The sequence below is a fragment of the Mixophyes fleayi genome, chromosome 5 (genome assembly GCF_038048845.1).
Source record: "Mixophyes fleayi isolate aMixFle1 chromosome 5, aMixFle1.hap1, whole genome shotgun sequence".
NCBI lineage: Eukaryota > Metazoa > Chordata > Amphibia > Anura > Limnodynastidae > Mixophyes > Mixophyes fleayi.
Window position 1 is genome coordinate 19,019,402 of NC_134406.1, and position 27,554 is coordinate 19,046,955.

At 42.7% G+C, this 27,554-nt stretch overlaps 1 protein-coding gene across 1 annotated transcript in view; it reads left to right on the plus strand.

Annotated features, from left to right (window-relative positions):
• Positions 1–603: 603 nt before the first annotated feature.
• Positions 604–27,554, plus strand: part of ASNS (asparagine synthetase (glutamine-hydrolyzing)) — a 43,320-nt gene continuing 16,369 nt past the window's right edge. The window contains exons 1-6 of the mRNA XM_075211760.1: positions 604–712; positions 8,699–8,963; positions 10,131–10,368; positions 10,783–10,968; positions 24,903–25,004; positions 26,686–26,813. Coding sequence (XP_075067861.1) covers positions 8,715–8,963; positions 10,131–10,368; positions 10,783–10,968; positions 24,903–25,004; positions 26,686–26,813 — 903 coding nt within the window. The 5' untranslated portion in view covers positions 604–712; positions 8,699–8,714. The remainder of the gene's footprint in view (positions 713–8,698; positions 8,964–10,130; positions 10,369–10,782; positions 10,969–24,902; positions 25,005–26,685; positions 26,814–27,554) is intronic.

Here is a 27,554-nt window from a genome sequence, read left to right on the forward strand (position 1 = left end):
TTCTTTCATTACATTTATTCTTATAACTTATTAATGAGAGTAAGTGTAATGTGCGGCCCCTTTTAAAATATATCGGGCCCTGATTTGTATCAGGTTGCCTATAACTGACAGTGTTTCATTTACATCTATCCAACCCCCCCACCCAAACCCACAATTCTCTCCCCCATATCTGTCCCATAACCAACTATTATATTGCACAGCTTTGTATAATAATCTATATAGCCCCAGTGTATAAAGTTCAGATCTTATGCAATCTATATGCACATGACAGCCTGGAAATAATACAAGTTGGAAAGTACCAAATTAAAACGAAAGAACGTTCCAGTTATTGCAATAAATAATATAAGAACTTTTCCTTGAAGCTTTGGAACTGATTTTTGGAACTCTATGTAACAAGCTTCATAATACCCAGAGTAACAGACAGTAATTATACATCCAGATACTACAATCAGCTGAGGCCCCTCACTATGTAAGTGACTATGGGAGCCTGGTATATAGATTTAAGGAGAAGGGGGGGTCTTTCCTGGGAGAGAAGTGAAAGTATAATGAGAATAAACCAATAAGCAGAGGCGGATTCTCTGCCCAATCAGCGCCTCTGCCTCGCACTCAATGGGAGAGATTCTTACAGGGTGCAGCATCTACACAGCCGGCTGCCAGCTGCTCACTGCCCGCTGCAGAGAATACAGTGCCGGGGGCGCACGTACCAGTCCGGGTAACTCACTCTTCATAGTATGATGTGTATTAGGGGCATCTCCCAGCTGCTGCTCTATAGAGTCCGTGTAGTGAGTGCAGTGTGGTGACATATGTCACAGATGTCCCATCTAGATGCAGATTAATGTAGAAATATATTTTGTATATATATAAAGTGTGCTGAGAAAATGTATAACTTGCATAATAACTTGCATACTGTATAACTGGCATGCTGAGACTTGTAGTTCTCAACGGGAGCACGCAGGTGTAGCTAGATCTTGTGCAATATTCATAGCATCACATACACAGTCTAGAGCACAGGTAGCACTCCCGTGCTGCATTTAGTTCTCAACAGCTGGGGAGCTGCTGGCTGGCAGGGAGTGCTGAGACTTGTAGTTCTCAACAGCTGGGGAGCTGCTAGCTGGCAGGGAGTGCTGAGACTTGTAGTTCTCAACAGCTGGGGAGCTGCTGGCTGGCAGGGAGTGCTGAGACTTGTAGTTCTCAACAGCTGGGGAGCTGCTAGCTGGCAGGGAGTGCTGAGACTTGTAGTTCTCAACAGCTGGGGAGCTGCTGGCTGGCAGGGAGTGCTGAGACTTGTAGTTCTCAACAGCTGGGTAGCTGCTAGCTGGCAGGGAGTGCTGAGATTGGCAGTGCATGCTGAGATTTGTAGTTCCACAGAGACTGGAGAGCTACAGTTTCTCCAAGCATTCTCTAGATCATGGTTGTCCAGCTGCTGTCTTTTTCTCAGATGCTCTTAAATCCATAGCTTTCATGATTTCAGTTTTCTCTCTATACAGATGAATCCCACCTCGGAATAGCTTGCACAGTACTTCTCTAAAGATAAAGATAGTCAGTGCTGCAAATAGGTTGGGGAGGGGGCGTAAGCATCACAATAATGTATATAGGTACTAGAAGGCCTTACTACCCCCAGTAATATTACATATATTTTCATTTCCTGACATTGAAAATTTTAAATTCTTTACTCTATATTTTATCACCTCTTCCGGCCTCTCAAGTTTTCTTTCAAGGACAAATATTGAAAAATTTAAAAACTAAGCATAGTTTTATTATATTAGAGCACAAATATATATATATATATATATATATATATATATATATATATATATATTTCTTTATTTTCAGTGTTTTTATTGTTTAATATCTCACATGGAAGAATGACATACTATACAATCTTCTATACTTATAGAACATGTAGCTCTAGAATTAACACTTGGCAGCTTTATGGAATCAGATACCAACAAGCTGCCTAGTCAGAAAACTAAACATAGGTATGCTGTGAGTATAGACCAGAATATAAAGTGTATTTATGGTTAGTTATTACATTTTCACAATACTTGTCATTCAACTGACCAGAGGTTACACTGGTAATGGGCTGCGTTCTAGAGGCTGGTGAGGAGGCAGCGCAAACACCGGGTACCTGATATGTAGCTGGTCTCCCATGTCCGATGGCAGATGCCAATATGAGGCTACCTACATATGCGGCAATATCGCTGGGTATTCCCCAAATAAGCGTGTGTAAATGGTTTGATCGTGTCTGTTCAGATTAATTTTGTGTTTGCCTGTAAATCTGGCTGATCACTATTGATTGGGCTGTGTGTGTCATCTACTGGCCACAACAATACAACCCGGTGTGGTCTGAGAGTGATTTGTTTTTTGGGCACTCCTTCTGAATGGCAGGATTCGCATCTCTTGATCTCTTGAGATGTAATCAGGGGACCTGACTTGGCTTGTCTGATCACGCATGCACTCCTTGGGCTTCCAGATCCAATTGTTAAAAACATAATAATTAAAAAAAAAATGTAAGAAAGTATTTTAAAAATTAATAAATAATTGTCTGACATTCTGGTTTGAAAAAATGCTTTATTTAAAGAAATAAAATATTTTTTTCAATGATTATTGGCTGATAACGCCACCCGCCATCTCATTGCTTTGCGCTGGGAAACTTTCACCGGAGAAATCCGGCAAAACTTTTTTCCTGCTGTAACCCTTTGATAGATCAGGAAAAGCTGTAACTCATAGTGAAAACATCCGTTTTCCCAGGAGAAAGGGGTTTCCCTTTTATAAATAGGTCCCTAATACCACTGTCACACTGCCGCCCTGGCAATATCCTGGGTTTATGAATCCGGGATATTGTCGGGTGACAGTGCAGGACATCCCGGGAAATTCCCGGGTAGACCGTGTTCACACTGAACACGGGTCTGCCCGGGTCTCCATGGCAATGGAGGGTTATTCCTGTGTCTGACCCGGGTAGCCTCCAGTTTGAATGGTGAGACCCGAGTTTTTTACCCCGGGCCTCACCGAAACCTATTGAAAAGTTAAAAAAAAAAAATCACAAGAGGAGCCAAAAAAACAGGGTCTAATTCCCGGGTCATCCGACCCAGGTGCATTCTGCTGGACCCGTTCACACTTGCCGGGTCGTCTGCGCTTGCCCCGGCAATAACCCAGATTTTTGAGGCAGTGTGAACGAGGTATAAGTCTGCTGCAGCCTCATGGCTGCTCACCAGTGTTCCTCCTGATAAGCCTGAAATAAAGGGCATAAGAAAGACAGCTACTTTTCTCCCCAAGAAAAATGAAAGGGGAAATCCTCATAATACTCTGTACAGTGAGAAAACAACAAAAATGTTTTCACAACTAATACGTCACTTTAAAAAAATGAAGCTTTTCAGGAAGAGATAAAATGCATATTTCCTAGATCACATGCACCGCAGAATCTGTACCTGTTAAAATATAGGTGCGAGGGGAATGTTCTGCAGGTCTCTAGCACAGCTACAGTAATAATCTTCAGATCACTTGTACTTTCAGGATGTTAAACAGCTCAATATTTTTAATTCTTGTAATAAAAAGTGTAGATAAATCAGTAAAAGAGAAAAAAGACATCATATTTTTTTTTTAAACACTTTGGGACTCTTTGAGTTATGAGCAAACCATGTTGGCCAGACAAAGCGTTTTTTTTCTGTGTCTGCATTTTCATGTAGCACAAAATACACTGCGATTAAGAGTTGAGCTGGTGGGCGCCCTCCCCCCTGCAGCAAAACATGGTTTTTCCAGGGTACAAATTTGACCCCTCCAGATGGATTTACTGCTAACTCTATATGAGGCTGTTTATGTATAGCTGTAATGTGTATCTGGCGCCACTCCTTAAGCGTGGTTGTTAAGTGCTAATCCCGCCCCCTGTACTGGCTGGCCATGCCCCCTTCAGAACCTCGCATACTATTATGTGGACCGCTACTGTTGGTATACCCAGTGCACCCTTCATGCCCCAGTCCAACACTGATCCCAAACAGAGGATAATTCCATCCAAAACTGAAAATTCAGGTTCGTGTGGAATATCCTCAATAACTCCCAGGCGTGAAAGATCACCTGGGGTCTAGCGTTGCCTGATCCGTAGGTCGCCCGACCTCTTGCGCGATACGCAGCTTCTCCGCTCGCTCCCATTGGATGTGTGTTGTTGGTGGACATGCTGTCGATCTGAAAATTGTACAGGTTGCCGGGAGCAACCTGTACCTTTTCCCTTCATTTGTTCCCCTTAGCAGCCTGAGTTAGGGTCCACTGGCATGTAGTAAGTACGTTGGCAGAACCTAGGCAGTGGGGTATATGCCTTCTATAAATGAAAAATGGAGGTGTTGCCTATAGCAACCAATCATATGCTAGCTATCATTTATCTAGTACATACTACAAAATGACAGCTAGAATCTAATTGGTTGCTATTGGCAACATCTCCACTTTTCCTTTTTTGAAAGTTTGAGAAATCTATCCCTGAATGCGCATTTAACCTCTGTCACCTCGCAGAGGTCGCCCATCAGATTAAGCAGATTGACAACTTTTGCAACGGCTGCCATCTTAAATTTAAAACCCTGTGCTTACATATAATTGTATATTCACAGGTCATAAAATTTTGTAGCAGTGGTAAAAATATCCTATAATAACACTTATTTTTTACCTTTCACATAGATCCATTGTCCTCTGACTCCCTGTATGAGCCGAGGACAAACACTATATGACCTCAGTCCATTTAGACAAAGTCCTTCTCAGAGCCTATAAAACAAACATTTCATAGGAACGTGTTCACTATTTGTTCAGTACATTATAGTGGCCTAAACTTTCTGCATACTCCTTGCCAATATTTTCATTACCCATACCTCCATTAATCATGCAGGACTTGTTACGGGATCTTTAATGCCAACTCTTTACAATTTTGACATTTGTAGTAATTTCAGTTGTTCAATCAAACTCATGACCCCAGTGCTGTGAGGCCGGGTTACCAAACATCAGGAAATGTAATGACAGTCAGTGAAAATGTAGTACTGCTTTCATCAGTACTCAGGAAATTGGTGTCAGTATAATTTTCAAACTGTCCTGACTGTTACATGTGGAAATACAACACTAATGATTTTGAGATGCTCTAATTTTGTAAATCGCCTTCTTACCTTCTCTGTATCCCCCTCTCTTCCAGATGCTGCTATTAATTTAACTTTTTTTTATAACAGATTTATGTGTCGGTATAGAATGCTGTCTTTCAGTAATGTTTTATAAAACTGCCAGTAAAAGAATGTTCAATACAGTTGACGACATTTAAAGTGATGTTAAGTGAGCTTCATGTTCTATAAACGATAAAACTTGTTTTTATCAGTTTAGCATCACCAACGCCAAAGCACATGTAAGTTTGCAAAAATTGTCATGGCTTTAAAAGACTCCGTATAACACCAGATAAATAATATAAATAATAGAATGAAAGAAAAATTGTAAACATGAAAACTGAATAACTGCCATTAACAACTTTGTAGCTTCAAAATAAAACTACTACAGTCATGGCCAAAAGTTTTGAGACTGACATAAATACTATTTTTCACAGTCTGCTGCCTCAGTTTTTTATGATGGCAATTTGCATATACTCCAGAATGTTATGAAGAGTGATCAAATGAATTGCAATTAATTTCAAAGTCGCTCTCTGCCATGACAATGAACCTTATCCCCAAAACAACATTTCCACTGCATTTGCCCTGCCACATAAGGACCAGCTGAGATCAGGTCAGTGATTCTCTCATTAACACAGGTGAGGGTGTTGACGAGGACAAGGCTGGAGATCACTCTGTCATGCTGATTGAGTTACAATAACAGACTGGAAGCTTTAATAGGAGGGTGGTGCTGGAAATCATTGTTCTTCTTCTGTTAACCATAGTTGCCTGCAAGGAAACACATGCAGTCATCATTGCTTTGCACAAAAAAGGCTTCACAGGCAAGGATATTGGTGCTAGTGAGATTGCACCTAAATCCACCATTTATCGGATCGTCAAGAACTTCAAGGAGAGGGGTTCAATAGTTGTGAAGAAGGCTTCAGGGCGCCCAAGAACGTCCAACATTCTCCAGGACCGTCTCCTAATTTTGATTCAGCTGCAGGATCGGGGCACCACCAGTGCAGAGCTTGCTCAGGAATCTCAGCAGGCAGGTGTGAGTGCATCTGCATGCACAGTGAGGCGAGGACTTTTGGAGGATGGCCTGGTGTCAAGAAGGCCAGTAAAGACGTCACTTCTCTCCAGGAAACCATCAGGGTCAGACTCATATTCTGCAAAAGGTACAGGGATTGGACTGCTGAGGACTGGGGTAAAGTCATTTTCTCTGAGGAATCCCCTTTCAGATTGTTTGGGGCATCTGGAAAAACGCTTGTCCGGAGAAGGAAAGGTGAACGCTACCATCAGTCCTGTGTCATGTCAACAGTAAAGCATCCTGAGACCATTTATGTGCGGGGTTGCTTCTCAGCCAAGGGAGAGGGCTCACTCACAATTTTGCCTAAGAACACAGAGATGAGTAAAGAATGGTACCAAAACATCCTCCAAGAGCAACTTCTCCCAAACACCCAAGAACAGTCTGGTGATGAACAATGCCTTTTACAGCATGATGGAGCACCTTGCCATAAGGTAAAAGTGATAACTAAGTGGTTCAGGGATCAAAACATCGAAATTTTGGGTCAATGGCCAGGAAACTCCCCAGACCTTAATCCCATTGAGATGTTGTGGTCAATCCTCAAGAGGCGGGTGGACAAACAAAAACCCACAAAGAAGGGTCAACACTGCAAATATTGACTTTTTTTCTTAATGTAATTGTTAATAAAAGCCTTTGACACTTATGAAATGCTTGTAATGTTACGTCAGTATACCATAGCAACATCTGACAAAAAGGTCTAAAAACAATGAAGTAGCAAACTTTTTGAAAACCAATACTTGTGTCATTCTCAAAACTTTTGGCCATGACTGTACTTACAAAAATAAACTTCCTTACAATTAAGTTTTAAAATAAAAACACCAAAAATCATTACAAAATGAATGTTTATTTTATTTTCTTTCTCATAAAATGTAATGCTATTTTTAGTCAGTCACAATATTTGACACTTTACTTGATAGACCGATTGTCGAATTTAGGGAGACATTTCATAAACTTAAAAATGATAATTTAAAACTAACTATGCTTTATATAATTCTTGCAAAGCAGCATAATCGTTAATCCAGTGAGTGTTTTAAGGCTTTTACCTGGAATCACCCAGTGGGGTACCTCACTTATGTAAAATAAATAAATGGATATAGTTCAGCCCATGGTTAAATATTAATAGTATGCAATGAATAATTAATATACATTTATAAATTTAAATTAATAAAAAAATTGAAGTGAGCTGAGTGTTGCCCCTGGAGTCACGTTGCCCTAATATCTGTGAGACCTTTTTCACATATCCAGGCCCGGTCTCATTGACAGTCCGACATTAGTCTCCTCCCAGCTCATTTAAATATCTCTCCTGCAAAAACAAATGCTGAAGTTATTGTATGAGGTGAAAGAGTAAATCATTTACCTGTAAGGAAGAAAGAACACACTATCCTAGAAGGAAGAAAATTATGCCCACACACAGTCACCACCATCTAGATGCACTAAGGTCAATTGTCAGCGAGTTTTTTTTTTGGCCGCGTTAAGTCATTTTAACGCTGTTTTTTATAATTTTCGAGTGGGTTAACTTTACCCGCAATTCAATTCCATTTTTAACACTACTTTTTTTTTCATCAAACGGTCCTCTCGCGCTCCAGTAGAAGGTCTATTGAAAGTATAGGGTGTGCGAGAGGCAGGCGCGTTAAAAGCTATTCAATTGTCTTTAACACGGCGGGTAAAACAGTAACATATGCTATTTTATCTCGCACCTCCTTGGGGTGTGTTAAAAATAAAAAACTTCTGAAAAGTATTTAAAATCATGTAAATGTGTGGAAAAAATTGTTAAACTTATGTTTACCACTAATGACTAACTTGTGTAAGTTGATTTTCTTGTGAAAAAAAAATGAAATAAAAATAAATAAAATAAATAAATAAAATAAAATCACTAATTAATTGTATTTATGTATGTTTTTGGTACAAATATAAATGTAGTAATGTGTTTTGACATGGTATAGATGATTGTATGGTTAAAAAATAGTTCAATTAAAAAATATGCTAAAGAAAGTACTGTAATGAAGATATTATCAATGTGTAATGCAATCTAATGTATGAATATGTATGCATAACCTTTTTTTTGTGTTATACATGACTGTGTTAAAACTCCCCTTCACTCCCCTAAAAACTCGCAAACACAATGTTTAACGGGCGGGGGCAGCGTTCCCTCTTTTTCAATTGAATTGCACGAGTTTTCCGGCTGCGCTAACTCAAAACGGTCGCTATTGCTGTCAAAAACCTGCAGGAGTTTTTTTTTTTTTACGCAGTGGTGAAAAAAAACGTGCTAACAATTGAATACCCCCCTAAGCGGCATGCTAGCCAGTGAAATCAGGCAACAGCGCAATAATGGGCGCAGCATGATGTCACAGAATAGCATTTGCTTTGTGTGGGGCAGGATTGTAGCGTTTTATTAAATTACCCCATTTGCCCTGAAACTGAAATTTGATTGAAACTAACGTTGCGCTCCTCTGTGTATTTCATTCTCTTAAAAATATTTCTTCCCCCGTGTTTCCTATATCTGCAGAAAGTAAGCGCTCAGGATGTGTGGTATCTGGGCCCTGTTTGGCAGTGATGAATGCCTCTCCGTGCAGTGCCTCAGCGCAATGAAAATTGCACACCGGGGACCCGACGCATTTCGGTTTGAAAATGTCAACGGCTTCACCAACTGCTGTTTCAGCTTCCACCGACTGGCTATTGTGGACCAGTTGTACGGTATGCAACCCCTTCGGGTCAAGAAGTTCCCTTATTTATGGCTTTGCTACAATGGGGAGATTTACAATTACAAACAGGTACTGTTTTTTCTTGAAGTTTTGCTCTGACTGTTTGTATAATTATATATAGTGGTGATGATTATGATGATGGTGGTGATTTTGAGGATGGTGTCGATGATGGTGGTGGTGATTATGATGATGATGATGGTGGTGATGATTATGATGATGGTGGTGATGATTATGATGGTGATGGTGATGATTATGGTCATGGTGGTGATAATGATGATGTTGATGGTTGTGATTATGATGTCGATGATGGTGGTGGTGACTATGATGATGGTGATAATGATGATGATGATGGTGCTGATAATGGTGGTGGTGATGATGATAATGTTGATGGTGGTGATTATGATGATGAAGATGATGGTGGTGATGATGATGATAATGATGGTGATTATGATGATGATGGTCATGGTGATGATGGTGGTGTTGATGATGGTGGTGATGATGATGGTGGTGTTGGTGATGATGATGGCGGTGATGATGAGGATGGTGCAGATGATGATTAGAATGGTTATGGTGGTGGTGGTGATGATGATGGTGGTGGTTATGATGATGATGGTGGTGATGATGATGATGGTGGTGATGATGATGATTAGAATGATTATGATGGTGGTGGTGATGATGATGATGGTGTTGTTGATGATGGTGGTGATGATGATGATGGTGGTGATAATGGTGATGGTGATGATGATGATTAGAATGATTATGATTGTGGTGATGATGATGATGATGATGGTGTTGATGATGGTGGTGGTGATGATGATGATTAGAATGATTATGATTGTGGTGATGATGATGATGATGATGGTGGTGGTGATGATGACGATGGTGTTGAGGATGATGGTGGTGGTGATGATGATGATTAGAATGATTATGGTGGTGGTGGTGATGATGATGATTATGATGTTGGTGGTGATGATGATGGTGGTGGTGATTATGATGGTGGTGGTGATGATGATGATGGTGGTGATGATGGTGGTGGTGGTGATGATGGTGGTGGTGATGATGATGATGATTAGAATGATTATGATGGTGGTGGTGATGATGATGATGATGATGATGATGATGATGATGATGATGAATAAATGCATTCCTAAATAAATAGATAATATTATAAACTCCTAAAATAAATAGTTCATCATTGACACCTTAATCAGTATTGATTTTTTATTTGTTTGACAGCTGCAGAAACATTTTGGGTTTGACTACCAGACCTTAGTTGATGGGGAAGTCATTCTCCACCTCTACAGTAAACACGGAATAGAGCAGACGGCCGCCTTACTAGACGGAGTCTTCTCTTTCATCCTTCTGGACACAGCCAATAGGAAGGTCTTTTTGGGAAGAGACTCTTATGGGATCAGACCACTCTTCAAGCTCCTCACTGATGATGGGTTTCTGGCTGTTTGCTCTGAAGCAAAAGGTAAATGGGGCAACACTTACAATCTAAAGGTGATTCTAAAATTGATTATGATCGTGTTTACTTTACAATATTGTTTTTAGGTCTTTATGTAGCATTTTGCACTAGATTGCAGAAGATGTCAGTTACACGGTGGCTCTTTAGGTCAATGCTTTGGGTATTTCAAGGTCTCCCTAATGTTATTTACATTCTCATTACCTTTGCCACAATTGCCCCATAACCCATATAAACAAGACATTTGCTTTAATTCATAAAATTAACCAGACCTATTATTGTTTATTTTTGCTTTTTTTTTTAATACATTACAACATATGTCTGTTATACACCAAGTTATTAAATAAATGATCTTGGAGCAAATCATATGAAAATTAAGCTATGTTGATACAGCATATAACTTTTTTCTTTTCCTTGTTCTAGGTCTTGTACATTTAAAGCATTCAATGACCTCATGTCCGAAGATTGATCCGTTCCCGCCAGGTCATTGTGAAGTGTTTGATTTAAAACTTAGTGGGAAAGTTGCATCAGTTGAATTGGTAAAATTCCGCAATTTCAAAGAGGAACCTCTGCACGCAGCGTATGACACCGTGGGAAAGCTGCAAGCAGGTAAGTGTCAATGCTGAGGGCTCACACTATTACCATGCGCCACGTTGTTGCAAAGCGTAAATGAGTGGACCAGAGTATTTGTTCCACGGTAAATTCTCAGTGCGCAGACCAAGTCTAAAAATAAGAATTTTTTATTATTTTTGTCAGGCATTTGCCATCTGTGCCAATATTTCCTCAATCTCCTCTTCTGTCATCCCTCTGTACCTCCCAGCAGATTAAAATATCTTGTATTACCTTTCGCCCTAGGTGTTAGCTACCATGGGCAAAAAGATGTACAAGCTGTAGCTACTTGTATCATCAGAGAAGGGTCACAGGTTATAGTGGAGCTTACTTCACTGTCCATACATGGAACCTTTAGAGAAATCTCTGCACATTAACAGGCAGACTAATACCCCTGCTCGTGTCACATGACTGCATAAATAGCAATTCTAACCCCATGACAGTCACCCTTCAGGCTCAGCTGGAACTGAGGCTGGGATTGAGGAAGGCAGTAAAGAGATAAAAGGACTTTATAAATTAGCGTTGTTCTGTATAATCCTTGCATAATTAGGCATCAGTTGTGCAAAATATTTCCAGATGGAGTCATCATACAGAGAAGGGCCTGCGTAGCCGAATGTGTATCTTATTTAGTAGTTTGTGAAAATATATGGGGTCTGGGGATATTTAAAACAGTTATACAATGGTCCACCATCAGATGACTATAATAAAGTCACGGTCCACCTTCAGATGACTATAATAACGTCACGGTCCACCTCCAGATGACAGTCCATCTTCATATGACTATAATAAAGTCACGGTCCACCTTCAGATGTCTATAATAAGGTCTGTGTAGCCAAATGTGTATCTTATTTAATAGTTTTTGAAAATATATGGGGTCTGGGGATATTTAAAACAGTTATACAATGGTCCACCTTCAGATGACTATAATAAAGTCATGGTCCACCTTCAGATGACTATAATAATGTAACGGTCCTTCTACCAGATAACTATAATAAAGTTACTGCCTATATTATAGTCACGGTCCACATTCAGATGACTATAATAAAGTCATGGTCCACCTTCAAATGACTAAAATAAAGTCACGGTCCACCTTCAGATGACTATAATGAAGTCACAGTCCACCTCCGGATGACTATAATAAAGTCATGGTCCACCTCCAGATGACTATAATAAAGTCACGGTCCACCTTCAGATGTCTATAATAAGGTCTGTGTAGCCAAATGTGTATCTTATTTAATAGTTTTTGAAAATATATGGGGTCTGGGGATATTTAAAACAGTTATACAATGGTCCACCTTCAGATGACTATAATAAAGTCATGGTCCACCTTCAGATGACTATAATAATGTAACGGTCCTTCTACCAGATAACTATAATAAAGTTACTGCCTATATTATAGTCACGGTCCACATTCAGATGACTATAATAAAGTCATGGTCCACCTTCAAATGACTAAAATAAAGTCACGGTCCACCTTCAGATGACTATAATGAAGTCACAGTCCACCTCCGGATGACTATAATAAAGTCATGGTCCACCTCCAGATGACTATAATAAAGTCACAGTCCATCTTCCTATGACTATAATAAAGTCACGGGCCATCTTCAGATGACTATAATAAAGTCACGGTCCACCTTCAGATGTCTATAATTAGGACTGCGTAACCGAATGTGTATTATTTATTTATTTAGTAGTTTGTGAAAATATATGTGGTCTGGGGCTATTTAAAACAGTTATACAATGGTCCACCTTCAGATGACTATAATAAAGTCACGGTCCATCTTCAGTTGACTATAATAAAGTCACGGTCCACCTTCAGATGACTGTAATAAAGTCATGGTCCATCTTCAGATAACTGTAATAAAGTCACGCTCCATCTTCAGATGACTGTATTAAAGTCACGGCCCACCTTCAGATGTCTATAATAAAGTCACTGCCTATAATAAAGTCACGGTCCACCTTCAGATGACTATATTAAAGTCATTGACTAAAATAAGGTCATTGTCACGGGCACTAGGAGTCTTTACCCAGGGATCACCAGATGGTAGGCTTACCAGAGCAATGTAGATGGTAATAGGGTACTCTGGTAGCTGGGTGATCACGGAACATGAAATGATGACCGATGAGATGCTCAGGAAAGTCTATGACTAGCAACACTGGTAATAATGAGGTAATGATACACAAGGAACTGTATGGACAAGGACACGTGAAGATAGTCAGTGGTCTGCGATAGCAAGTTGTACCACTGCTATAGTGAGGAGGAATGTCCAACAGAAACAAGGAGGTGATGAGAGTCAGCGGTCTGCGAGTAGCAAGTTGTGCCGCTGTCTGAGTGAAGGAATGGAATCCAAGTGGAGGTATCCAGGTAGTCAGTGGTCTGCGGTAGCAAGTTGTACCACTGCTATGTGAGAGGATAATGGAACAGGTGATACCGGAAACAGGGATCAGTGGTCTGACATCAGCAAGTTGTACCACTGCATATATATGTGAGGAGGTGCACGGGGGAAGACTGCAACACAGGATATACACAGGCACCTTATACACGGTCCACAGTAATATGCACAATATAGGTATATATATATGTAAATGACTGATCAGGTCTGCAATCTAGAAAGTCTCTTGAAGTAGTCCAGCACAATGATAACACAGTCAATGATGGCAATAGACTCAGCGGATAGCAGACTCCAGAGAGAACCAAACACAGTCCAGCAAGATATGCAATACACAGCACAGTCAATGAGAAGTATGCATACCGTGGTTCAGCAGTAGCAGTCAGATGGGATAGCAGCGGTACCTGAGCGGCTGGAGGCCGACTGGATAGGAAGTCCCTGGACTGGAGAAGCAGCGGTCTAGCAGGTGCAGCGCACAGGTGAGTAGACCGACAGGGACACGAATCCACAGGAGTCAGCAACACGTGGAACTGGACTCATAGGAAACCCAGGAGAATGGAGATGATCCAGCAGAGGGTAGTAGAAGAGATACAAATCCAATGCTGACAGGAGGGTAGAGGCCAGTGGAACACGTGAAGGCGTGGAGAGTGAATCAGCAGGAGATGGACGATAGCGCTGACCACAGCGACAGGACTCAGCGGCACACGGAGGTAACCAGTAGCAACCACAGGAACCAACAGCGATGGGAAACAGGAGTGCAGCGCAGGGCAGGAGCTGTAGATCACGAAGTGTAGCAGATGGTAATGAAAAGCGGCAGTCTCGAGGAAGTCACAGCAAAGATGAGATGAGAGTGTAGTGCACAGAGGCAGCGGGCAGTAATCAGCTGGCAGTCACGATGTAGAACACAGGCGAGTTGCAAGCAGGAGACTGTAGTGCACAGAGGCAGCGGATAGCAATCAGCTGGCAGTCACGATGTTGAACACAGGCAAGTTGCAAGCAGGAGACTGTAGTGCACAGAGGCAGCGGATAGTAGTCAGCTGGCAGTCACGATGTTGAACACAGGCAAGTTGCAAGCAGGAGACTGTAGTGCACAGAGGCAGCGGATAGTAGCCAGCTGGCAGTCACGATGTTGAACACAGGCAAGTTGCAAGCAGGAGACTGTAGTGCACAGAGGCAGCGGATAGTAGTCAGCTGGCAGTCTTGATGAGAAGCAGGTGAGTGAGGTAAAAGCTGGAGTGCACGGAGGCAGCGGATAGCAATGAGCAAACAGTAATGATGATACAGTTGATGGTAGAAGTGGTATGGAACCACAGAAATAGAAGTGGTTAGGAAACCACAGGAATCAGCAGCACTGAATACACAAGTAATACAGGAACACCTTCAGAGACTCATGAGGAATGAGACTCCAAGATCAGGCAACGTGGTAGTGACCACAGGTGCTTAATATAGGGAGGTTGCCTGATCTGCCAATTAAGTTAAAGGGGTATACACTGAAGTATAGAAAAGGGCTGCGCATGCGCAGACCCTCAGGATGGTGGACGGCCACGGTTCCTAAATGTCCGGGAAGAGGCACTCACGGTCCGGTGAGTGACAGTACCCCCCCTTTTAAAGGTGGGCACAGAACGCCTGGAACCGGGCTTGTCCGGATTCTTGGAGTAAAACTTCTTCAAAAGGGCAGGAGCATTAAGATCTTCAGCTTTGATCCAAGAGCGCTCCTCAGGACCAAAGCCCTTCCAATGAACGAGGAAGTGGAGGACTCCTCGCGAAATTTTTGCATCTAGTACCTCGGTAATCTCAAAATCCTCCTCCTGATGGACTTGAACTGGCTGCGGAGCTGAGGGAGGAGTTGAAAAACGGTTGATAATAAGAGGTTTGAGCAAAGATACATGGAAGGCATTAGAAATCCGAAGACTCTTAGGAAGAAGGAGTTTCACACATACTGATTGATAACTTGAATGATCCTATATGGACCAATAAAACGAGGGGCGAATTTCATGGATGGAACCTTCAAACGAATATTTTTTGTGGATAACCAGACACGATCTCCAATTTTTAGTGGTGGAATAGCCCGCCTCTTCTTATCAGCGAAAGATTTATATTTGACAGATGTCTTCTTTAAACAGGTTCTAACCTGAGACCAGATATTTTTAAAGGTCTGACAAACAGTCTCCACCGCAGGAACTTGGGTGGGCGGGAGGGCAGGAAATTCCGGAAAAGACGGATGGTGACCGTAAACCACAAAGAATGGAGTTTTGGATGATGACTCATGGTACATGTTGTTATGGGCGAACTCAGCCCAAGGGAGTAACTCTACCCAGTTGTCTTGATTGGCTGATGAAAATATCCTTATAAAAGTCTCAAGATCTTGATTGACACGTTCGGTTTGTCCATTGGATTGTGGATGGTAAGAAGATGAGAGTGCTAATCGTATGCCCAAGGTTTTACAAAGGGCTCGCCAGAATCTGGACACGAATTGTACTCCTCTATCAGACACAATCTCAGATGGACATCCATGGATACGGAAGATCTCTTTAATGAAATGTTCAGCCAGGATAGACGAGGAAGGCAAACCAGACAGAGGGATGAAATGAGCCATCTTCGAAAATCTGTCCACTACCACCCAAATAGTGTTATGGTTCTTACTAGGTGGTAAGTCAGTAACGAAATCCATACTAATATGGGTCCATGGTTTGGACGGAATGGGTAGTGGTCGCAGCAACCCTGCTGGGGTTCTGCGGGAGGATTTGAATTGCGAACATAATTCACAGGAAGCAATGAACTCTTTGACGTCTCTCCTCATTGAAGGCCACCAGTAACTTCGAGAGAGGATCTCAAAAGTCTTGTGTTCACCGGCGTGTCCAGAAAAACGAGAGGCATGGAACCACGAAAGGATTTTCCTCCTTAGAGTAGAAGGCACGAGGGTCTTCCCAAATGGTAGCGTTTTGGTGGATGAAGCAGCCAGTGAGATACATTTGGGGTCTAGAATGGTATGGTTGGAAACCTCTTCTATATCAGAGGACGTAGCAAAGGCTCTAGATAAGGCATCAGCTTTTTTGTTCTTGGCAGCTGGTTTGAAGGTAATTATTAATTCAAAACGGGAAAAGAAAAGAGACCATCTTGCTTGACGAGGGTTCAAGCATTGGGCAGACTGGAGATATGACAAGTTCTTATGATCCGTGAAGATCGTCACCGGATGGCGAGCTCCCTCCAACAAGTATCTCCATTCCTCTAATGCGGCTTTGATAGCCAGTAATTCCTTGTCTCCGATGGTATAATTCTTCTCTGCGGGTAGGAGACCCCGAGAATAGAAGGCACAAGGGTGGAATTTTTGCTGTTCCGAGCGTTGGGAGAGAATAGCTCCTAAGCCCACATTAGAGGCATCTACTTCTAGGAAAAAAGGGAGTGTCACATCAGGCTGACGAAGGATTGGAGCCGAAGAGAAGGACTCTTTTAATGTTTGAAAGGCTTGAATAGCCTCAGTAGACCATTGCTTAGGATTAGCCCCTTTACGAGTCAGGGCCACAATAGGAGATGCAATGGAAGAAAAATCTTGAATGAAGCGTCTATAGTAATTGGCAAAACCTAAAAAACGCTGGATGGCACGAAGAGTAGTTGGCTGGGGCCAATGTAGTACAGCATTTACTTTGTCAGGATCCATCTTCAGACCAACTCCGGAAACAATATACCCCAAGAATGGAATCTGGGGTAATTCGAATGAACATTTTTCTAATTTACAGAACAATGAATTTTTCCGTAGCCTGGAGAGGACTTCTGCCACATGTTGGTGGTGAGAAGGCAGGTCCTGTGAAAAAATCAATATGTCGTCCAGGTAGACGACGACACATACATATAATAAGTCCCGAAAAATCTCATTAATGAAGCCCTGAAAAACAGCGGGGGCATTACATAGCCCGAAAGGCATTACCAGATATTCGTAATGCCCGTCTCTGGTGTTAAACGCCGTCTTCCATTCGTCACCGGAACGGATTCTGATTAAATTGTAAGCACCACGAAGATCCAACTTAGTAAAAATACGGGCTCCCTTGATGCGGTCAAATAGCTCAGTGATCAACGGAATGGGATACCGGTTCTTGATAGTAATGGCATTGAGTCCACGAAAATCTATACAAGGGCGTAATGATCCATCCTTCTTTTTGACAAAGAAGAACCCAGCTCCAGCGGGCGAGGTGGAAGGTCGAATGAACCCACGCTGGAGGTTCTCCCGTATATATTCAGATGTAGCTTGAGTTTCAGGTAACGAGAGTGGATAGACCCGGCCTCTGGGAGGAGTCTTGCCAGGAAGAAGATCAATCGGACAATCCCAAGAACGATGAGGAGGAAGACGTTCAGACTGAGCTTTATCAAAAACATCGGTAAATGAAGCATATTGAGGAGGGAGTCCCGGTGAAATAGCTGAAATGGAAGCTTGCTGTACCTTGAGAGGAATGACTTGGGAAAGGCAATGATGGTGACATTCAAGCCCCCAAGACGTGACTTGAGGGGTGCGCCAGTCAATCTGGGGAGAGTGACACTGAAGCCATGGAAGGCCTAGGACAATCGGACTTGTCGTAACAGGAAGAATTAAAAACGATATCTCTTCATGATGCAGAGCACCAATCTGAAGGGTTACTGGAGACGTACTCTGGGTGATGAGACCGTTGATGAGACGTGATCCATCGATAGCCGTCACAGTAATGGGAGTTTTTAAGGTAATCATTGGTAGAGACCATTGATTAACTAACGATTTGGAAATAAAATTTCCTGCTGCTCCGGAATCAATCAATGCCTGTGACTCAAAGGTCTTGGTAGCAAAGGAAATAGTCACATCAAAAGCGCAGACTTTAGATTTCATAGACGATGGAGAGGACTCCAGGGACCCTAACTTCACCTCTCCAGAACTAGTTAGGGCCTGGCATTTCCCGATCTCTTAGGGCAGGAGCTGAGGACATGAGTGGAATCAGCACAATAGATACAGAGTCTATTCTTGACTCTTCGTCTCCTCTCCTCAGAAGATAACTTGGAACGTCCAATCTCCATGGGAATCACAGCGGGTGACACTGGACGAAATTGAGGGTTAGAGCGAAAAGGTGCTTTAGCAGAAGTCGTTTTCTCAGCCTCTCTTTCACGAAATCTCATATCAACACGATGGCATAGAGAGATCAAATCTTCAAGTGACGAAGGAAGCTCTTGGGTAGTCAGTGCATCTTTAATTTTATCGGAAAGCCCCTGCCAGAAGGCGGCAACTAGGGCTTCAGTGTTCCACTGAAGTTCAGAGGCTAAGATCCTAAATTGAATGACGTACTGGCCTACAGTATGAGATCCTTGTCGCAGACGGAGGATGCTGGAAGCAGCGGAGGTCACACGACCTGGTTCATCGAACACACTTCGGAATGTAGAAATGAATTTGGCACTATCTTGTAATATTGGATCGTTCCTCTCCCACAGAGGGGAGGCCCAAGCCAGGGCTTGTCCTGAAAACAAAGAGATAAGATAGGCCACTCTGGAACGATGGGTAGAAAAATTTTGAGGTTGGAGCTCAAAATGGACTGAACATTGGTTAAGGAAACCCCTACAAGTTTTGGGGTCTCCATCGTACTTTGACGGAGTAGGCAGGTGAAGCGTGGAAGCTATAGACACCTGGGATGGCAATGGGGAAACGGAGGAAAGCACAGGAGCTTCAGTAGTAGCTGTCACAGTCTGTCCAGATGTTCCTTGGGAGGTTAATGACTGATAACACTGAAGTAACAGCTGTTGGCGGGCATCCTGTTGCTCCACACGGCTAACCAGATGTTGCAGCATCTCTTTGGCGGTAGGTTCCACATCTGGGTCTGTCATGGCCTGATCTTACTGTCACGGGCACTAGGAGTCTTTACCCAGGGATCACCAGATGGTAGGCTTACCAGAGCAATGTAGATGGTAATAGGGTACTCTGGTAGCTGGGTGATCACGGAACATGAAATGATGACCGATGAGATGCTCAGGAAAGTCTATGACTAGCAACACTGGTAATAATGAGGTAATGATACACAAGGAACTGTATGGACAAGGACACGTGAAGATAGTCAGTGGTCTGCGATAGCAAGTTGTACCACTGCTATAGTGAGGAGGAATGTCCAACAGAAACAAGGAGGTGATGAGAGTCAGCGGTCTGCGAGTAGCAAGTTGTGCCGCTGTCTGAGTGAAGGAATGGAATCCAAGTGGAGGTATCCAGGTAGTCAGTGGTCTGCGGTAGCAAGTTGTACCACTGCTATGTGAGAGGATAATGGAACAGGTGATACCGGAAACAGGGATCAGTGGTCTGACATCAGCAAGTTGTACCACTGCATATATATGTGAGGAGGTGCACGGGGGAAGACTGCAACACAGGATATACACAGGCACCTTATACACGGTCCACAGTAATATGCACAATATAGGTATATATATATGTAAATGACTGATCAGGTCTGCAATCTAGAAAGTCTCTTGAAGTAGTCCAGCACAATGATAACACAGTCAATGATGGCAATAGACTCAGCGGATAGCAGACTCCAGAGAGAACCAAACACAGTCCAGCAAGATATGCAATACACAGCACAGTCAATGAGAAGTATGCATACCGTGGTTCAGCAGTAGCAGTCAGATGGGATAGCAGCGGTACCTGAGCGGCTGGAGGCCGACTGGATAGGAAGTCCCTGGACTGGAGAAGCAGCGGTCTAGCAGGTGCAGCGCACAGGTGAGTAGACCGACAGGGACACGAATCCACAGGAGTCAGCAACACGTGGAACTGGACTCATAGGAAACCCAGGAGAATGGAGATGATCCAGCAGAGGGTAGTAGAAGAGATACAAATCCAATGCTGACAGGAGGGTAGAGGCCAGTGGAACACGTGAAGGCGTGGAGAGTGAATCAGCAGGAGATGGACGATAGCGCTGACCACAGCGACAGGACTCAGCGGCACACGGAGGTAACCAGTAGCAACCACAGGAACCAACAGCGATGGGAAACAGGAGTGCAGCGCAGGGCAGGAGCTGTAGATCACGAAGTGTAGCAGATGGTAATGAAAAGCGGCAGTCTCGAGGAAGTCACAGCAAAGATGAGATGAGAGTGTAGTGCACAGAGGCAGCGGGCAGTAATCAGCTGGCAGTCACGATGTAGAACACAGGCGAGTTGCAAGCAGGAGACTGTAGTGCACAGAGGCAGCGGATAGCAATCAGCTGGCAGTCACGATGTTGAACACAGGCAAGTTGCAAGCAGGAGACTGTAGTGCACAGAGGCAGCGGATAGTAGTCAGCTGGCAGTCACGATGTTGAACACAGGCAAGTTGCAAGCAGGAGACTGTAGTGCACAGAGGCAGCGGATAGTAGCCAGCTGGCAGTCACGATGTTGAACACAGGCAAGTTGCAAGCAGGAGACTGTAGTGCACAGAGGCAGCGGATAGTAGTCAGCTGGCAGTCTTGATGAGAAGCAGGTGAGTGAGGTAAAAGCTGGAGTGCACGGAGGCAGCGGATAGCAATGAGCAAACAGTAATGATGATACAGTTGATGGTAGAAGTGGTATGGAACCACAGAAATAGAAGTGGTTAGGAAACCACAGGAATCAGCAGCACTGAATACACAAGTAATACAGGAACACCTTCAGAGACTCATGAGGAATGAGACTCCAAGATCAGGCAACGTGGTAGTGACCACAGGTGCTTAATATAGGGAGGTTGCCTGATCTGCCAATTAAGTTAAAGGGGTATACACTGAAGTATAGAAAAGGGCTGCGCATGCGCAGACCCTCAGGATGGTGGACGGCCACGGTTCCTAAATGTCCGGGAAGAGGCACTCACGGTCCGGTGAGTGACAGTCATGGTCCATCTTCAGATGACTCTAATAAGGTCACGGTCCACCTTCAGATGACTATAATCAAGTTACTGGCTATAATAAAGTCATGGCCCATCTTCAGATGACTGTAATAAGGTCACAGTCCACCTTCAGATGACTATAATAAAGTCATAGTCCACCTTCAGATGACTATAATATGGTCACGGTCCACCTTCAGATGACTATAATAAAGTTACTGGCTATAATAAAGTCATGGCCCATCTTCAGATGACTATAATAAGGTCACAGTCCACCTTCAGATAACTATAATAAAGTCATAGTCCACCTTCAGATGACTATAATAAAGTCACGGTCTACCTTCAGATGAATATAATAAAGTCACTGACTATAATAAAGTCACGGTCTACCTTCAGATGACTATAATAAGGTCACGATCCACCTTCAGATGACTATAATAATGTAACGGTCCATCTTCAGATGACTAATAAAGTCACTGACTATAATAAAGTCACGGTCCACCTTCAGAAGACTATAATAAGGTCACGGCCCACCTTCAGATGACTTTAATAATGTAACAGTCCACCTTCAGGTGACTATAATAAAGTCACTGACTATAATAAAGTCACGGCCCATCTTCAGATGACTATAATAAAGTCACGGTCCACCTTCAGACCCATCATGACCTTTGACCTAATAAGGTCATGATGCCCCATACAGCGCTTATGGGTATGCAGTCTCTGGTCTCAACGCTTCTGGAGGAAAAGTTAAATTTTTAAAAAGACATCTATAAACACATTCTTAAGGAAAGTCTGCTACGGTGTAATGGAAATGTAAGCGTCTTTCCATTTCAGCTTCATGGTCCATAAAATTTAACAGAAAAGTGTTTTCTTTAACTTGTTCCTGTGTGAATTTGATGAGATGCCATGTAGTTGTTTCAGTATTGTACAAGAGCCCCTAAGCAACTGATGTTATATTTAGCTATCTAAGTTTTTATCTTCTCCAATAATTCTATTTTTGTTTATCGTGTTTAGTAAAACACGATTAAAGGGCCAACAGCCCTAATATACAAGCTGATTTAATATCGAAAGACGTCTTGTGACATTTATAAATATATTCATGGTGTTAGAAGCTCTTTTACATCAAGCAACGGTGTTTCCACATAGTTCGCAATATGAAATGTGACCATTGAGGACTAGCGGTCGTGGAGGATTAAAGAAGATTCTGATGAGAGAAAGTATATGGAAGTGTACAATAAACGGTAGACCAACCCCACCAACAGGCGAATGGTAGCGAAAGATCAAAAGACCCAGAGTCCTATCTCCCTTAGAATAGATGATAATAAGATCGTGCACTTACACACGTGTAAAACTGATGTGGGAGGAGCCACAGACTGGACACAAGAGTTAATCTCTGCACACTTCCTTAACTTTAGGTAGATTCAAAAATTAAAGCTTAATGTGAACATGGACACATTTCTATTGCGAGCAACAAAATTTGAACTTCAAATTTCAAACACAGGAATGTTTGCTGTTCGAATAAAAGAAAACTGTTAAAAAAGTTTATTATTACCACTTTATTTTTAACATTTCTAACGCAAACAATGGACGGTGAATGGGCATAACAAATTTTGAACCATAAAATCGAATCGTTGTTTATTGAATATTGTACCACCAGTATGTTCAAAACCCTAGAACTGGTGGAATTTAATCGAATTTCAACCCGGTTTGAAATTGTCTCCAAGACTTGGGAGAAGAAATGAAAGATTACTACTATTGAAGACAACTATGATGCAAGGTCACTTGATGATAAGATCACAGTGTAAAACACAATAGGTGGATTGTAGGGCTGTCACTCAAGAACAGCCTTGATTTCTCCTGCTTTAACCCCTTTGATAACTTGATAGCAGAGCTGTGATGGCCATTCCCCGGAGAACAGAGCTGTTTTTTTCTCCAGATTTTTGGCTCATCGCAGCTTAATTAATAGATCAGATAGTGTTAGTGGTTGAGACATTTTGAAATGAATAGATGATGAATAGGAGTTGGTTAAAAACAGATCTTGTGTTTCGCACTGCACGAGAAAAGGGGAGGGTAGTGGAGACACGTTGATATGGTTGGAGGAATTGGTTATTACTCGTACCGACGTAATACCTCTTCTGTTCTTGTCTTCTCATGATGATAATAACATGAACATCATTAAAAATGCTTTATTATTTGAATAAAAGTATTTTTTTAACGTTTATAGGTTTTCAATATTGATCCGCTGCCTTGGCGTTATTATTTTGTTAAAATAATAACGCTGTGCGCCTGTACGCCTGTTATGGCAAACAACGACCCTTCTTATAATAAGAAGTTAGGAAAGTGTTACGAAACTCAGAACAGTTGGCATGTAGGGGAAACTGGATCTTGTACAAAACAGTCATGATATCATTTCATCAATAATATATTTATTTGCTGGTAGTACTGAACCGGTGGCTGGAGTGGAAATTTCGAAGTGACGGTATGAAAAATGTAATGGGAATGTGAGTGAATGGAATTTGATTACAATGAAGGCAGTAGGAGAAGTGACGGTATGACATACCACCTGTCACGTCTTTCACTGGAATTTGCTACTGACTGGTGTTGGCGCAACTAAACTGAGAGGCGCCGAGTCTAACACACTTCCGGTGTTCACCAGGGACCCCCGCAAGGAGGTATGGACTTCGCTACGTAAAGTGCACAGGTCGTGGTTCTCCCAGATAGTCACCAGTGCAATAGATAAAGCGTAGTCAGACAGGCCGAGTCGGAAACCAAATGAGAGCAGTACAACGGAGGATAGACAAAGAGTAGTCAGGAACGGTCCAAGGTCAGTACCAAACCGGCAGCGAAGTACAGAAGGGAGATCCGGAGGAGTGGTCAAAAACAAGCCAAGTATGCAGGTATAAGCCAGGAAACAACAAGGACTGCAGGGAAGCTGGGGTATGAGAACCAATACCTAAATGGTGCCAGAAAGAGGCTTAAGTAGAGGAGAGGAGGAAACGAGGGGAGAGAGACTTCCGGCGATCAGACTCAGCTGATCGCCGGGGAAGCGTCCCGTTGCTAGGGAGCTAAGCGGCAAAGTGCGCATGCGCACGCCGCGGTCATGTGGGCGGAAGACGTCCCATTGCTAGGCAACGGGACGGAGGCAGCGATTAGAAGGCGTCCGTCTCCGGCACCTGTGGGAGGGGCGGAGACGGTGCCTGACACCACCGTATACACCCCCACTTCCACCACTGCCTGAAACGGTTTGCAAATGAGAATCCTGGTCATGTGACTGTGAACCATAGAAGAAGTGACTTTGTTCTCAAAATAAAAAAGGGAAGTTGCTCAATCAATTTATAGCTTTGAAAGGGGCAAATAAGGTGAGGGGCAGTGACTACAGGTGCAAAACAAAAACAAGAAGCAATCAGACCCAATTTGAATTTAAAAGCTGCCTCTAAAATTATATAATAATAAAAAAAGCAGAAATCCTAGTTGTATACGTGTGTAAGCAAGCCACTACTTTCAAGGCACTTCCACAGATTGGATGGCCCAGTGTTGGTACTCTCATTGGTTAGAGTTAGGACCATCGTAATAGCGCTAGCTATTTGCAAATGTAGACGACTAAGGCTTGTGCTTTTATTATTTTAAGGGGTTTTAAATTAGAACTGAGCCGCTGTTCTCATAAGTCTTAATAATCCTAATGTATAACTTTCTAAAAACATTTTTTTTTTCTTGTTTAGGAATGGACCGCGAAACGGTTAAAGAAAACATTTGTCGCCTGTTTGAAAATGCTGTCAGGAAGCGATTAATGGCCCACAGAAGAATCGGCTGTCTGTTGTCAGGTACTTTTTATTGTGGGCAAATATAATATATTTTTCTAGTTTTATTTTAGATGATCTCATCTGTTTTGTTTGCCGGGACGTTTCAGCTGGCCCTGGCACATATTTATCTTATGTAGTCGGCGTTATTAGTATAGACAGCCGTTCATTTATTATACTGCTGTAATTTATTCATATTCATTGTGTTGTAAATTGTACAGTGTTTGCCACTTATGTATTTAATCATTATAGGGATAATATTAGTATATTGCTGAGATAGTTATATTATTAATTTTTAAATTTTACTTTGTTGAAACTCTGTAAGGCTCGTTTTTGATGCCGCAAAAGTGTTCGTTCAGCAGTTGAAATGCCGCTTTCACTTGTGTTTACGCAATTTTTTTAAAGAAAAAACATTTTAAAGAAAAAAAAATGCAGGTGGCCCAGGGACCCAGCAAACATTAGCCCACTAAGGGACCAGCCCAAGGGGCTGCCCCCCAGCCCAGTCTGCCCCTGGTGCGTATGGGGATGCTGAGAAATTCCGAGTTTCTCCCATTAGAAGGAGCAAAGTATAGCACAGAATGCATCATACGGATGCACTAATCTATCTTTGTATCTGGGCAAAAAACTGTGACCTCACCAAAGAAAAAGAAACCGTCTTTGTGCCCCAATCTTACTGTCAGGATAATGACTCTGTGGGTGCCACTGACTGATATTTTGGCACAACTAAACAGGGAGGCGCTGAGTCTAACGCACCCCCTGGTATTCACCAGGGACCCCCACAAGGAGGTATGGACTTGGCTGCGTGAGGTTCTCCAAGTTAGTTATCAGTGCAGTGGAAGAGAACAGGAATGGTCGTGCAGTCCGGGTCAGATACCAAACAATAGTGCAGTACACAAGGGTGATCCAGCGGGAAGTTCAGAAGCGAGCCAGAGGTCAGAATCCAGATAACAACAGAACCAAATCGCCAGACGAGAGAGTAGTCAGGAACCAATGCAGTAATAAACAGGGACAAGGGAACAGGAAATAGAACCCTGGAGCTGATGAAACCAATACTCTGGCACCAGACTGCTGGAAGGAGGTGCCTAAAGTATCCTAATGTGGCCCCTGATGGGAAGAGGATGACATACAGAGAGGAGAAGCGTCCCGTTGCCTAGCAACGGGACACAACGGGACACGAACCTACTGCGCATACGCGCGGAGCAAAAAAACGGAAGTACGTCCTGTTGCTAGGCAACGGAGCACAAATCGGCATAGGAGGCAGGCGTACGTATTTACAGTGCATGTAACTGACCTTTAATTACTTTGTAGATCTGTCAAACATCCAAAATTTATTTTTTTGCTTTCTCTTCTGATTTGAATCCTGCTTTCCAGAAGAAGCATAATAAACACAATCCATCCAGAACTGCCGAGATTTAATATACGAACTCGTTATTGCAATTTTTCCTCAACTTCAGATGATACTGAGATTTCTCCCATTGTGACTGTAAAACGTGTTAGCCCATATTGCAGTCTTTGTCTAACATTCTGCGGCGAGTTAGATTACTTGTATCTCTCTCCCCCTTAGGCGGAGAGATCAGCCAATCTATACTCAATCTAACGTTTCGGGAGACACGTTTATGATTTTGAGGCTGCAAATTGATTAAAGGTATTAGGTGGAGACAGTAACCACAACTCTTTGTGAAGTGTTTACATTTATTTCTCTCAGGTGGACTAGACTCCAGCTTGGTTGCTGCAACTCTGCTGAAACTAATGAAAGAAGGCAATACACCGTACCCCTTGCAGACGTTTGCAATCGGAATGGACGATAGCCCCGACTTACTGGCTGCCAGGAAGGTACAAAATTATTCCTGTACATTTACTTCTGGAGAAGTGCAACAAAGCTGTTACATTATAATTATTATTATCGTAGATTTGTAAGGCGCCACAGTGCTCCTCAGCGCCGTACAGTAGTGAAAACAGGACAAACATAAAACAGGGACATATAAGGCAGACAAAATAAATGCAGACATGAAAACAAAGGGTAGGGAGGACCCTGCTCGTTAGAGAGCTTACATTCTAAGCTGAAGCAAGAGGAGCGAGTGTGGCTCATAGTGGAGATTGGGATAGTTGTGAGGGTGCATTAGTGTGAATAGTATTATCGGGGATATGGTCACCTCTAAAAAAGAGATGGGATTTCAAAGAGTATCTAAAAATAAGAAGGCTGTGGGAAAGTCTGATTGAGCGTGGTAGGGAATTCCATAAGTGGGGAGCAGCGCGGGAGAAGTCTTGTAGGCGGGAGTGAGAGGTGGTTACCAGAGACGAGACAAATTGCAGGTCAGAGGTAGATCTAAGAGGGCGGGAGGGAGAGTATTTTCATATGAGATTTGAGATGTATGCAGGGGTGGTGTTGAGGGCTTTGTAGGTAAGGGTAAATAGTTTGAATTTGATTCTGGAGGACACAGGGAGCCATGGGGAGAACAAATTGCTTTGGGACGATCATTTAGTAATGCAATACAAGCATACTTACCAACTTTTGGAGGCAGCTGTCCGGGAGGGGGTCCGTCGAGGGGGGCGTGGCCATGCATGGTGCTCCGT